Source organism: Bemisia tabaci, chromosome 1, assembly GCF_918797505.1.
Source record: "Bemisia tabaci chromosome 1, PGI_BMITA_v3".
NCBI classification, from domain to species: domain Eukaryota; kingdom Metazoa; phylum Arthropoda; class Insecta; order Hemiptera; family Aleyrodidae; genus Bemisia; species Bemisia tabaci.
This window is the reverse complement of record NC_092793.1, coordinates 83,231,997-83,247,095: the sequence shown is the minus strand read 5'-3', so window position 1 is coordinate 83,247,095 and position 15,099 is coordinate 83,231,997. Positions and strand designations below refer to the sequence as shown.

General features: G+C 39.9%; 1 protein-coding gene across 1 annotated transcript in view; it reads right to left on the bottom strand.

Moving 5' to 3' along the window:
- Positions 1 to 15,099, bottom strand: part of LOC109043973 (ATP-dependent DNA/RNA helicase DHX36) — a 122,020-nt gene that overhangs the window by 8,060 nt on the left and 98,861 nt on the right. The window contains exons 17-18 of the mRNA XM_072306310.1: positions 9,740 to 10,049; positions 2,457 to 2,554 (exon numbers count right to left, since the gene is read on the bottom strand). Of these exons, the coding sequence (XP_072162411.1) occupies positions 2,457 to 2,554; positions 9,740 to 10,049 (408 nt within the window). The remainder of the gene's footprint in view (positions 1 to 2,456; positions 2,555 to 9,739; positions 10,050 to 15,099) is intronic.

Below are 15,099 nucleotides of genomic sequence, written 5' to 3'. Positions count from 1 at the left end.
ACACTACTTCTCCCTCTTTTGAACAAACACGATAATGACACGGCTGACGAGGTAATGTAGATTTTGGGTTACGATGATCATTAAAAATCATGTAAGAACTTATTATTTTCAGCTGTTTGAATAATTTTGAATCCAGTTTGATGAAAGCATGCAAGGTTGCCATCTTAACGTTTTTACAGTTGCAAAATTTGGTCAGAAAATGTAAATGTTCTAATTTGATTGAAACCAGTCTATGTTTATTTTTCAGTGACATTTATCAAATAATAGACTGGTGATTGATGAATTTTTACATACAGTGGGGCATCATGTCAAAGTTATTGAACTTCAATTCAGGGAACGCAGTTGATGTACGAAAAAAAATACACACAAATCGACAAGCAGATTTGATTTGAGAAAAATTCCCGAGGTAAATTGTTCCTGACTCTAAGCGTAAAATTTGAATTCCTTCCCCTCTTAATATCAACAGTAAAATAGGGAAAATTGGTTTTTAATTCACGTGTAAGTAGTGAACACAAACGTTTAGAGATTATACTGATGTCCGCAAAAAATTGAAGCCCCAATCTCATCAAGTCGAACTAAAGAGAAAAAACTTTAAAATTCACAAATGATAAAAGTGTGTTTTATCTAATTATCGCAGATCCCCAAAAATTGAAAGTTGCAGCAAAAATATTCTAGTGTGTGAAATGAACTTCGGAGGTTCGTGACAGAGATAGATTTGCTTGTTTATTCCCATGTAATAAGTCTATGAGCGATTTCTTGAGGTTCTCAGAATTTGCCTCGGAATCAAAAAGTCAAATTTGCACGATTTTTCACTTTAATTTTGCGGAGAGAAAAAAAGAGCTTTTCTCCTATTTTACCCAGCAAGTAAAAAGAGAACACCCTTATCAAATATGGACCGCCCAAGATTCATCTCCTGCGTGGAGAGCATTTTTGTTGCTGCCAAACAGTTTTTGACAAACCGGCGCACAGGATGAAACACACCTTTTTCATTAATTAATCTTGAATTCCCTTTGAAAGAAATTAAAGCTTTGTAATTTGATAATGTTGCTGAAAAATAAACGTAGACTGGTTTCAATCAAATCAGAAAATTGACATTTCCTGACCAAATTTTGCAATTGCAAAAAACGTTAATATAGCAACCTTGCATGCTTTCATCAAATCAAATTCAAAATTATTCACACAGCGTAAAATAATAAGTTTTTTCATGATTTTTAATAATCGTCGTAACCCAAAATCTACATTGCCTTGTTAGACATTATCAGGTACGTAACTTGGCAACACCCCATGAGTTGGTGCAATGCTTTATTAGGAAGGGTTTGAAACTTTTGAGGAAACCTATTTGCACGTCAAGGACGAATATACATAAAATTTTAACTTAATTTGACCAGAGGGTAGTGGGTTTTGGTGGTCGCACATTGGCTTCTGCCGCCATCGTACCCTTAAAAATAAAAAATAAAATCGGCCCTCCTTACGATTTCGCGGTTTCCAATCTTTCAATTCTTCATTGGACACTTTCATCAAAAATAATCGCGAGTGATCCCCAGAAAAATTAAATTTTTGTAAAACGAACTGTGAATTTTGAAATTCGAATTCCTTAGGGTCGGTTTCTTATTGAACCCTGCAACCCTGGACTTAGTACGACCTACATTAACCGAGAAAAAGGCCTGATATGGTAAGTCTGGGCCACCCTGTATATTACTACTTGATAGAATTTGAAACAATTGAAGTAAAAAATTACCAAATTTTTCTCAGAAATTGTATGGCAAACCGATATATCGATTGAGTAAAAGGAAATATAGTTTTGAAAACTGGTAAAATCAATTTCTCGTGAAAAAATACATGAGACAACATGTGCTTGACGATGAAATTGCAATTTTTAGGGCACTTCTAGCGACTCGAAAATGAAAAAACCTGATTTTTTTGGTAATTTAACTATGTAAATATTCGAGGGGCTTGAGCACCATGTTCCCATTGAAATTGTGGCTGCAAACAATTTTTTCCGTAATCTATATGGAGTTTGGCCACTTCTTTTCCCTATTTGGATTGTTCAGCGCTCAAGTCGGGTAATTCGGTCACCCCTCTGTAGCTGCAGAGAGTCTGCCCTACGGTCTCCCTTAGAGGGTGAACTCGATGGAGAGAGACCGATGTCAGTCTCACGCTAAGGGCTAATTCTTTCCAGAGGGTGCATACCCAGTCTCCCTGAAGAGAGATTGCTCCTTCATCAAGTTCTCCCACTTACTCGACCCTTAATCCCAAGTTCGAAGGACCTTATTCAAAGTTGGCCATTTTCAACCTCGGTCAAATCTTCGAAATATTTACAGAGTTGATAGGGGATCACTGCCAGAGTTCAAAACACTAAAGATTTTAGAAACTGGACAATTAGGGGGGAGGGGGTTTAAGTTAAAACTTTAAACTAGCATACCTCGTGCATGGTTTGTTGTAGTTAAAATTATTACCTTAATATGGCGCCTTCGTTTGAGTTTTGAGTCCAGTCTGTGACTCCAGGATGTGAGGATTTGTATTCTAGGAGCATATCTAACCGCAATTTCAATTCCTACAATAAAAACCAAATGATGTAGATCATTATGTATCTATATCAATAAAATCGTTGGGGTTTCTTTGTAACGCTTATTTCTGGAGTTCTACCGGATTGATTTCGACGACGCTTGATTCCGGTGAAAGCTCTTGACTTCCAGATGCTCGCAAAATTGTCAAACTTCCAAATTTTTCTGCCTTTTTTGCCTGAGACGCTGAGAAAGCCAAACCACCCCCCTCTGACCATAAGTTCCCGAGGGTTGCTGTTGAGTTTCCGTTGTAACAGACACTACACCGGCTCGCTTGCACCCAAGGCCCAAGGTCAAACTCGGAGTCTGTCCAAGGAAGAAGGCCGCAGCCTATGTGCCATAAGTCTTTCGAGGCGGCGCGATGACATGGGTTTTTCTGTCCTTTTGTCTATGAGCAACCCTCGATACCGAGATTCTGCCCCATTGTCTCTTGCCTACCTAAATCTGACCATCAAAATTTAAAGACAGCGAGAATGCAATTTTTGTTATTATTCCACAAATGTTATTACCTACAGTTTACATTTTTGGATTCACGGTGAAATTTTGAGCAGAATGGTAATGAAACTAATGAAAATACATGATTCTACGGTACACTAAGATTCATATCACTACTGTTGCTTCTTCAACTTGCTGAACGCTGTTTCCGTTACATATCAACATATCACGAAGAAATTTATTTCATTAAAATATACTTTTTTAGCAGAATGTAAATTTACTAAGAAAGTTGAAATCGAACACGAATTGAGAAAGAGGTTGTTCCAAAAACGCCGATTTTGGCCCCCACTAAGTGTCCTCGATGCTTGGGCAAAATTTCAGCCCCCTAGGATAATTAGGGGGAGGCGGCAGGGGGGCAAAGTTGCAATTTTTCAAAACTTTAAAAATCGATATCTCGCGAACGGTTTGAGTGTAAGTGTTGCAGTTTGCGCTAAAAAACGTTAAAAAATATTCTCTACAAGAATGTAAATGCTGTTTGCACGGTTGCCGAATTTATCAAACTCATAAATAGATTTTTCCGATTTTGAAGGTTCGACTTTTTTTCGTTTTTTGTCTCTCCTCTCCAGGCGATCGCTGCTACGTAAATAAAAACCTGTTGAGGTGATTCTCCATAGAATTCTGCATCGACCATGCGCTGTTTGACCTTGGGGAAACGATTCGTTCTTGAGTTATAGCGATTTTTCTGTGCGTTCCCGGTTGCGCGCGGGCGGCATATCGGCCGCACTTCATCCCGCGCGGGCGAGGCAGAGGTTGTTTCACCGCTAGGGCTTTATATTTATGCTATGGGCTGTAATTATAGATATTTTCTCTTCCCCCCACCCTTCCCATCCGATAAATATTTTTATATACTTCGTTTTACGGATTGTCCCAGATCACCCGTAGCAGGTTCATTCCTCGGTTGGTTTAGGTAGTAAGAAGTACGGGACCGCGGGTTTGAGGAGGGAATCGACCCCTAGGAATCCGAATTTCATGGTCCCGAATCCCCCCTTGCCCTCCTTGGGGGGGGAAGGGGGGTCACGATCCTAAAAGTTGGGAGACATTGTGCCTCCCCCTTTTACCCCCCCCCCCCCAAGGGAGGCTAGGGGGCTTCGGAATCATGAAAATCGGAGTCCTTGGGGTCGGGGAAATTATGGAGGGGGCCGCTGTTCCCGTCTTTAAGAGATCATTTTTGGGCGTCAAGTGGTCCGATTTTGGATTCTTAGGGATCAATTTCACGTGGAATTTTTCGTTTTTTCCAATTTGAATGCAATCAAATCACAATTCTCTCGGGGACCCCGACTTTTGGGATCGTGAGAAGATTTGAAGACCTTTGAGTGACCTTTTGAAGACCCGAGAGAATTGTGATTTGATTGCATTCAAATTGGAAAAAACGAAAAATTCCACGTGAAATTGATCCCTAAGAATCCAAAATCGGACCACTTGACGCCCAAAAATGATCTCTTAAAGACGGGAACAGCGGCCCCCTCCATAATTTCCCCGACCCCAAGGACTCCGATTTTCATGATCCCGAAGCCCCCTAGCCTCCCTTGGGGGGGGGGGGGGGGGTAAAAGGGGGAGGCACAATGTCTCCCAACTTTTAGGATCGTGACCCCCCTTCCCCCCCCCAAGGAGGGCAAGGGGGGATTCGGGACCATGAAATTCGGATTCCTAGGGGTCGATTCCCTCCTCAAACCCGCGGTCCCGTACTTCTTACTACCTAAACCAACCGAGGAATGAACCTGCTACGGGTGATCTGGGACACTCCGTAAAACGAAGTATATAAAAATATTTATCGGATGGGAAGGGTGGGGGGAAGAGAAAATATCGATAATTACAGCCCATAGCATAAATATAAAGCCCTAGCGGTGAAACAACCTCTGCCTTGCCCGCGCGGGATGAAGTGCGGCCGATATGCCGCCCGCGCGCAACCGGGAACGCACAGAAAAATCGCTTTAACTCAAGAACGAATCGTTTCCCCAAGGTCAAACAGCGCATGGTCGATGCAGAATTCTATGGAGAATCACATCAACAGGTTTTTATTCACGTAACAACGATCGCCTGGAGAGGAGAGGCAAAAAACGAAAAAAAGTCGAACCTTCAAAATCGGAAAAATCTATTTATGAGTTTGATAAATTTGGCAACCGTGCAAACAGCATTTACATTCTTGTAGAGAATATTTTTTAGGGGGGGGGGGCGAAATCGGCGTTTTTGGAACAACCTCTTTTATCGATTTTTTTGGAGCTCCAGTTGGCCGAGCAGAAAGGGAGAAAAGAGTGACGAATTGAGAATGAGATCTCCTATGGCTGCCTGGTCTCCAGGCCCAGCTGCACGACCCATGCCCAGGCCAAGATTTTCTCGGCAGACAAGTCGTCATTATTGTATCTTTGTCGGAGTTTAGTCCAAATACTTTGCAAAAAACCGACAAGGACCTCACTTCTGCCGTGCTAGGGAAAAACGCCGTACGAGCCTACAGGCGTTGCCATATTTTCTTTAATAACCGAGGAATTTACTGGAAAATGCTGAATATTTTTATTCCAATTTTTCAGACAATTTTGTCCCCAATTTAATCTAAAACATCGAAAATTTTTAAGGAAAAATGCGCATAAATCTCTTCAAAAATACGTGTTTTCTTCGGGAAAATTCGGCAACTTTCGAATGTTCATACGACGTTTTTCCTTAGCACCACAGACTTGAAGTCAGTGTTTTGAAATTCTTTGGAAGAGGCATCCAAGCGCCCTCATTATTACTGCGCTGGAGTTCAGTCAAAATAGTTCGCAAAAAGCCGAAAATGGCCTCATTTTAAAGGTAGTGTTTGTAATTTAGGTTCGTCCCTCCTCTTACCCCTCCAACCGCCACCTCTTTCGAAGGGCAAAGGAAAACCGTGGGAAAAGACAGGAAACAAGTGTTTTCGGGACTGAACTGCTTCCTCTGAGTTGCTCCAAAAATCAGTCTGTTCATGTATGCTGTCAACTCAGCTGCATTCTGCATCTCGAGAGCAACACTGATCAGATTTCGAAATTACGCGACTTTCTGAGAGGTTGCCCATCGCTCATCTGCTTTCGTCGGATACGTTTTTTAATCATCAGACGCAAAAAATGATTTTTGGCTTTTGAACAAACTATTTTAGCACCCATAAACGAATTCATACTCAACTGTTTCCCATATGTTTTAATATCTTAAGGAAGGAGGGGTCCGTCAAGCATTACGTAGTTATTAAAGAAAGGTCTGGAGTTGTGTTATACAAAGCATTACAAAAAGAGGAGGGGGGAGTTAAAATTGCCGAGAAATTGCGTTAGGTACTTTATGAATACTCCCTCATCAGAGACGGTAACAAGTGGTAGAGCGCTTTTTATATTGGTAGTTTTTGTTATTAGAACGATTTTTATAAGAATAAGAACAATATACTTTGAAAAGATAAGATGGCCAAATGCATAAGATGCTTTTCTTTATTGCAACATTCGAAATTTTCTCTTTTCTTAAGTCTTAAACTCTTCTACTACTTGAGTCACCTGACGTATAATTGTTTAGGTCTCCGTCTTTGGCGAGGTATTGGCTGGAGTCCTGGAGACGCAGATGACCTACTCCTACTGGTCAATACCATGTGCGCCGGCTTACATAGTCATATTCCGAAGGGACTTTGACTTTTTTTACTCACGGTTATTCTCTCTCTCCCCCCCTTCTCCCAAGAAGAAAAATCTCCTAAAGGAAAACTATCCAAAATGCTTCCTGGCAATTTCGCATGATTTCGTTTTTCTTTTGAAAATTTACAAGGAAGATCAATAAGAAACTGATAACAGGTAAACTAACTGAGGGAAGAATGCCTCTCAAATTCATGCATTCAGAGAAAATTTCTTATGGAATTACATTATTTTATCATATTTTTGCACGTACAGCTCGCTTGCGTGCCGTTAATCACTCGCTCCGCGAGTGATCAGGGGGCGGAGCCTTTGGCTAGACACGAGGCAAGCGAAGCGAGCCACAGCAGCTAGTTCAAAAATAACAGTAGCCTCTTCTCTTGATCAATTACAAACGTTCTAATAAGGCTGGAATTGAAAGAAAGAAAGCTTATAAAATGTAACTTGTTTTAAGTTAATTACAAGCCTATTTCGTCGTATATAAATGAAAAGGAACGATCCAGTGTGCCCCTGGGATGGATGAGAGTACAGGCATAACAGGCACCATATCACAATGAAGAGTACACACATAACCGATACTATGTGGTTAATTCCCTGAAGAGCTCACAGACAGTGCCTCGACAGTGCAAAGCAGCTTGATAAAAAAGCACCATACAAAACACAAATCACGGTGAAATTTTGGGCTTGGGGGGACCGAAAAAAACAGTTATTATGACTAGCCTGACGTTGAACATCTTATGGCCAACACATTACCTATCTTGACTCAGATTAGTGATATCAGCTGTTTGCGTTTGAATGAAAGAGAACTATGAATTTTAATAATGTTTACAAGTACTTAATTTAGAGATGTATTTCAGTTCAGTACAGGATTTTGAGAGCACACAAGAAAAAGTTCCTATTAGATGATATGAGGCAAACTTTTCTGGATGAGATCATCTTTCAATTTCGATTAAAGTTTTTCTCAAATGTGCAACCTCTTTTTCTAAAACTTTGAAAAAGCACATTTGCGACTGGTTCTTGCATTTTTTGTTCCAAATGGTGCAGAATTAACTCGTTCATGTAGGGCAGGGCCTTTAGGGTGGAGCGAAAAAACATTTTTTTCGAAATCCAATGACGCCTAGTAAAAAAAAGGTGCCATTTGGCACCAAATGGCCGAGGAAAAAATCCTGGCTCGATAGGACAACGCTTTCATCGAAAACATGGGGCTCGAATTTTCAAAATCTCAAATATTCGATTTTACCGTGTTTTTTTTCTAAGAAAATTTCTGGACGATTGAAAAGACACAACCGATACGTACTATATATGTTTTTATAGGTAATTTGAGTCAGAGAATCGATTTTTGTGGTTGAAAAAGCGATATATCGAATTTAAACATCGATTTTTGCGATATTTCGTCCAAAAAAAGGCGATTTTTGTATGTGTTTCCCAAGAAATTTCGATTTATCGATAGTAACCTTCGATAATTCGAAATTTTGACATTAAAAATAGATTCCTTGTGAAAAAATACATAGGGTGACGGATGTATACGTGCATGAAGCACGTAGAAATGTCGACAACTGAGGTACGATTCACACGAGTTTCGTGACTGAATTCGCTGATGGGCCATTCCACGCGAAATCGCCCAGGGACTGTTGCTTGACCGACCCCGATTTTTTTTATAATTTGGTTTTTTGTTAATTAATCCAATAGAAGCAGGAAAACCATTCTTTCACATTTGTTCGACCACCCTGGCATTCGTGGCGGTCTTGTGGAGTTAAGGTTATGAACTGAATTTCAATAAATCGCCCTTCACGAAAACGGGCGTATCTCCAGTTCTGTTTGACCTATAGAATCAAGATGCATGTGGATTGCGAAATGGCGAAACCCCCTATTTTGAGGATTTTTTTTTTTTTTTTTTACAGAGGAGAAAATTCTGATACCTAATTTTTTAGTTAACATGCATTCAGAGAGTCCGCAAAAAAATGTCAGCCAGATGCGAGCTGTTGTTTTGTTGTAATAACACTTAATTCCCCGCTCATTTGTTAAAAAGCGCTGAAAAGGGCAATACTGAGAACGCAATTTCTCCGATGGGACGTACGCTCTAAAAATATGGAAATTGGAGGAATCATACATTATATAGAGGGAAAAATTTTGTAATAAACAAATCTGAATTATAGTCAAAAGTGTTCACCTGCTTCTACGTGTTTAGCACAAATTAACTTAGAAATGTGTAAGAATTCTCTCTTTTTACTCTAACTTTAGCTACATTTCGATTTACAGCGCCTCCAAGTCGTATTTTTACCGGACATTGTCTTGCGGATGGTCGCACGACCCAAAATATATGCATCTTTCTTCATTCATGCAACATTTGGAGTATTTTGAGGTGTTGAATATACTTTTGTTGCGATAATTTTATAAAAACTCATTACTACCTCTCAGATTTGGGATCGTTTGAGATCAGATTTAGGAGATCGTTTTCAATGCTAACATGCCGCGCGATGGATCGAAATGTCGACGTTTTCCCCTCCCCCCCTGGCCACCTAGAGTTGAAACTATGCTGAACTGTGTTAAATTGTGCTGTTTACTTAAAATGAAACTGACAGTTTGGAATTTTTTCAGATTTGTCACTGTTCGCGTTTTAAAGGAACCTTAGCCGCAGGCCGCAGCTCCAGCTCGCTAAACCAGGCTAAGGTGATGGGGGAAAAGCGTGTTTGCGGAATTTTAGAGGAAAAACTGTCCTAATCACATGGGAAATGCAAAACGTTGAGTTTGTGGCCCAATTTTCAGATGCCGAGTGGCACCATATCGTAGGTCTCTACGATATTGCTTCATTTTGCTTTTACTTCTAGTTCCTTTGTCAGTTGGTCTAGAATCTCAATGGGGAGTACAAGGACCCTACATGATGATAGGATTAATATTAGGTTGGTCGATATTTTTCCCAACTTTACAAGTGAGATTATTCCCTGCAACAAATCTCATAAAAATGTCCTGCAGAGACAATGCCTTAAGCTGATAATTATCTCATTTCCTTTTCCTCTGCATTAAGTTCTTTTTTCCCTTACTTCGTCATGGTTATAATTTTCTTACCTTAATGAGATCAGCTGTTTTATTATCACAGTGAAATTTCAGCTCGTCGTTAATCTCGATAACAGTTCCACCCTCTCCATCGGATTTAAATTCAAACCCACCACCAAAAAACAGCAAAGACAGAGGGTACACCATTGATGTATCGTGTAGGAATATGGCTGTGCTTTGAATCTTCTGATGATATACTAAAAATCGAGACTCAAATTCACTCTGTTTTTCATTCACTGATTTGGGATGATGCTTTACATTTTCTTGCTCTGGAGTTCGGATAAATTGTAGACAATGGCCGGATTTCATGGGCTTCAAATCCCTGGAAAAAGAAAAAAATCTCATTGGATTAAGATGATCCATATCTGTTAGAATCCAAACCTGGATACCATTCAAACACGAATAAATTAGTTAGAACTAGTTTTGACAAAGTACGTTCGTAAAAACCCAAAGTTTGTTTAATTTAGGACTTTGACAGCTAGAATCAATCTAGTTTTAACAACGGACCATCGGTGAAAACCCGAAAGAAGAATCAATCTAAATTGCAGTTCATAGGAATGTTAGTTGTTCGGTTTCACCTACAAAATAATAATCATTAGAAATCCAATCACAGTGACGAACAAAATTAATAATCATTAGAAATCCAATCACAGTGATGAATCCGGGAGCAAAAAGTTCCGCTGAATTCCATTGGCCCCAGCCTCAGAATGAACGCGAGGCAGCGCACCAATCACGAGCCGCGCGCGGGCGCGAAATTCAAAACGTCCAAAACTTAGTCTCCACAGCGCCCGCCAAGTTCAATCTCGCCTAGCGGTGCTCCCGCGAAGTTCAAACTCGCATAGCGGTACTCCCGCCAATTTCTCACACAGCGCTCGCGTCGACCAATCACAGCCAAGCTCGCGGCAACGCTCTCTCACGCGACCGGTATAAATACTGGGACACTGCGCTCCATGATATCACTTCTAAGTGATGCGCCGTCCGATCAACACCCAGTCTCCAGATCCAGCCAAGCAGCGAAGCAAGCTAATCAAGACCTAGGAAACGAAGACTCAACCAAGTTCAAGCAGCAGCCAGAAAGGAATCTCGAACCCAAGTCAAGAATCAAGTTCCTCGAGCAAGGTCAAGGAGCGAATTTGGCGAGCAAGTTGAATCAACTCATCTATAGCGATCGGAGCGGCTAATCTCTCAGGGTCATCACGAAATCAACTTTAATGTTCCACTTTTGGCAGTCCTATCTAAATTCACACAGGAAAAAATTTCAAGACATCTCTAACTAAATTCACGTTTGTATCAAATCCTCCAACCGGAGAAGCCGATTCATTTATGAATCCGGAGTAAAAGTAAATGCAATAGCACAGAGTAGTATTCAAAATTTCAAGTCCTTCTGACTTTCCTGCTCAAAGCAGAAGCCGGCGCATTACGTGCCTGGTGGCCCTTCAGGTCTCCTACCCATGGTAGTAGCCGGCTCACTTTGAGCCTGGTAAAAATAAAATCACCTAGGACAGGATCCTTCTGATCAATAAAAAATAGTCTCTCACTTGAAAACCGCATATATTATTCCATTTTCTCTTTCTTTTCGATCCTTTCATTCTTTGATCTCTCGATACAATCACCTCCAAGCTTTTAGGTCTAGCACATGTTCCTTCACCATTTTTGAGCCGTCATCCCATATTCTTTGGTCCCTCGGAAACGTATCACTTTTTGGCTACACTCATTTTTTCTGGTATTTTTTTGACCCGCTCAATCCTTACATTAGTCAAAACTGATTTTTATAGCAAGTCAAAAACTGACGATTAAGGAGTATACGACTACAGAAGGTAGTGAAGACTAAGGGACTGGAAGGAAGGGAACTAAAGGTTGGGAACTAAATACGGTATTTTAACCAAAATGTAAAGCAAATCAGAATTTGCTGTTTTAAAGGAGCCTTTTATGAGTGTTGATGAAGTTAACCAAGAGAATAAGATAACCCTGCAAACAGCTGCAACCTTTACTGCAGGCACCTCTGCGCAAAGATTTATCAGGTGCCAATGTAAAAAATCTTGCTCCACAAACCGGTGCCAGTACAACAAGAAAGGTATTTTATGTAACTGAAATGCCATGACAGCTCATCCTGTTGCAATAAATAAATAAAAAATACTTTCATTCAATTGTGCTTGACTAGACGGCGCTGCACCCCGTAAATACTTCAATTTTAACCGTATCTTCTTCTCATTAAGTATTGATTGCACTGCACTGCACAACAAATTTCGGGTTTTGGTTTGTCCTTCGAACTAAACCAATTTTTCTCGATTTCTAGGTGATACAGAAGTCCGAAAATGCCCGTAATAACTTCAGGAAAATTGTGGGGTGCTCAGGACGCCGCCATCTTGAATTTTTCATCATTGAGAAAACCCACGATCAGTTTTTTTTTAAAAATATATCTCCTCAACGGTTAATTTAACGAAAAATACAAAAAACCAGCAGAAAGAACATAAAAGTTCCTACCAAAATCACCCTCCCTTTCTTTTCCTAGCTTAATTTTTTGGTGGTAAAATGAATGTTTTCAATGAAATTAGCTGTATTACAGCTAATAAATACAGCTTAATAAATTAGCTGTTCAATGAAAGGAGCATTTTTGCTGATTTTTTTAGAAACTTTGGCTCATATTTCTAGCCGCTATTATCTGAGAAAAAAACTGTTGAGCTCATTGAAAAGAGCGTAAAATTTACTTTCAGAAAACAAGTAAAAAGTTTCAAAGCTTGGTTTAATCCTGTGAAACAGCAGTTTATTAACTCCACCCTCAAAATGTAATTTGGTCGACCATTTTCCTTACAACCAAGAAAAAAAAGAGAAAAAACCCTGAAAACGTGACCCGAACTGTGTAACAAGGTGGCAAAATAGTGCTGGATCCACACTTTTTTGCGTTGAAAACAAAACCAAAAAGCTCAAACATTTTGAGCGCCACTGAATACTAGTGCAAAACTTGCTGTCTTGCAGTCAGGGCCGAAGCATCGTATGAGCGAGCAGAGCAGTTGCCAGTTGCAAAGGGGTGCCGACAACATCCTTGCCTAAATGTTCTCGCAAGGGTCCTGCAGTTGCAGTACAAACTCCGATGCCGGCTTGGATTTTGCGGGATGTTAAGTTGGGCTCACTAACGAGTGTGATCTACTGACGAGGTCTAAAAAGACCCAAAATTATAGATCTCTCAGCATGATCTCAACTTGATATTCCATTGCAAATTGCCTGAGCTGAACGCTTTTCCCCCTCAGTTATGAACTGCCCTACTGGTGCCCATTAGAGCTCAAAATGTTCGACTCCAATTGAATATGTTTGAACTTTTTGGTTTTGTTTTCCACGCCAAAAAGTCGGGATCCAGCACTATTTTGCCACCTTGTCACACAGTTTGGGTCACATTTTTAGGGTTTTTTTTTTCTCTTTTTTTCCTTGATTGTAAGGAAAATGGTCGATCAAATCACATTATGAGGGTGGAGCTAATAAACTGCTGGATTAAGCCAAGCTTTGAAACTTTTGACATGTTTTCTGAAAGTAAATTTTACACTCTTTTCAATGAGCTTAATAGTTTTTTTCTCAGATAATCGCGGCTAGAGATATGAGCCAAAGTTTCTCCAAAAAGCAGCAAAAATGCGCCTTTTTTCAGCTAATTTTAAGTGAAAACATTAATTTTACCACCAAAAAATTAGGCTAGGAAAAGAAAGTGAGGGTGATTTTGGTGGGAAATTTTATGTTCTTTCTGCTGGTTTTCTTGTTTTTTTCGTAAAATTAACCGTTGAGGAGATATATTAAAAAAACTGATCGTGGGTTTTCTCAATGTTGAAAAATTCAAAATGGCGGCACCCTGAGCACCAGATAATTTTCCTGAAGTTATTATGGGCACTTTCGGACTTCTATATCTGTAACGTTGCGAATCTCGAAAGCATCTCCCGCCCCGACTGCCTGCTTCCTCTCTTCCGGCCCTCGTCACTGCCGCGGCACCGCGACCTCGACGAGATACCGAGCGATAAACTTTAAACAACAAATCCAAAACAATGCCTCTTTTTTCTCATCATCACGGCCACCGTCACATATCACCAAGGAATCGAAAAAAATTAGTTTGGTTCCAAGGACAGAACCCATGTTGGGTGGTGTTATTTGTGCCTGACGTGGGGGCTCTACACACCTCCTAAAATACTAAGGTTTTAACTTCACTTCTATCGCCGGAAAATATTGAGCATGAACTTTTTGCACGTCAAAAGAAGTCATCCATTCATCATCACTCGCCAATCAGAGACTCCCTCACCAACGAGGACGTGAAGGTAAGCATTCATAGTTTCCTTCCTTCACTTTTGGGTTCTTACGGATGGCCCTATGTTGCAATTATGTAGTTTTAACTAAAATTATTCATAAAAACGACAAAAAAATTTAATTCCAGCTGAATAAGAACCTTTTCTTTTACCAAACAGGTTTTTACCGTAGTTTTGCGTTTTAATGGTTTTTGGGTTTGAACTCTAACATACCCAGTAGCTTTGAGGCTATGCAGTATACATAATGCAAGTAATGCATAATGCATAATGCAAGTAATGCATAATGCAAGTAATGCATAATGCATAATGCAGTTTTCTTATTTTGAAGTAAACATAATTATGGTGCCGCGCCACCGGAAGATACTTGTTGAATGTTGCGAAAAAATAAAAAAACGTCTATCTACTGATATTACAAGACGCAACATAATCTGCTATACCTGTCAAGTGATTTTAAAAAAGTATTTTTCACTCCAGCCTGTGGTACCAAGTATCATTTCCTAAATTTTGAAAATTCGGTAGTCGTGGCACTCAGTAATTATGTCAAAGTTATCAGATGAAGTCTTTCATTTTGGTTGGCGTCAGGCTAAATAAGAGATATCAGAGCAGTCGTTCCTCAATGGTAAAGGCCTTTGTATACTTTTCCTCTCCAAATTTTGTACATTATTTAACATTCAGTTGTTCCAATTTTATGTCCTTTATTTAAGTTACAACATAAAAAAGCAATTTTCTTCCTTTTATTCTTCTTTCCAGAGAGAGTATTGGCATTTTCTTTCCAGCTAGGGCCATGAAAAGAAAATAATATTTTGCGTACTTGTTTATAATTAACTAAAACCAAGGGTATTAGCTACTATTTGAAGAAAGTACATTCATAAAATAATAAAGTCTACTACAAAAATTTGCACCATTGATGAGAGAGGGGGTTGTGAAATAGACGGGGGGGGGGGGGTAATTGAGTGTATTCCCTCTTTTCTCTTTTCATAGTCCTTTAAAAGAGGTCCTTTGAAGCAGCACAGTATTAAAATTTGTACATAAATAGACTCTGCCGGTGAGAGGAGGAGTGCCTGCCTGAATTAGAAACATTCGGAGTTGAGC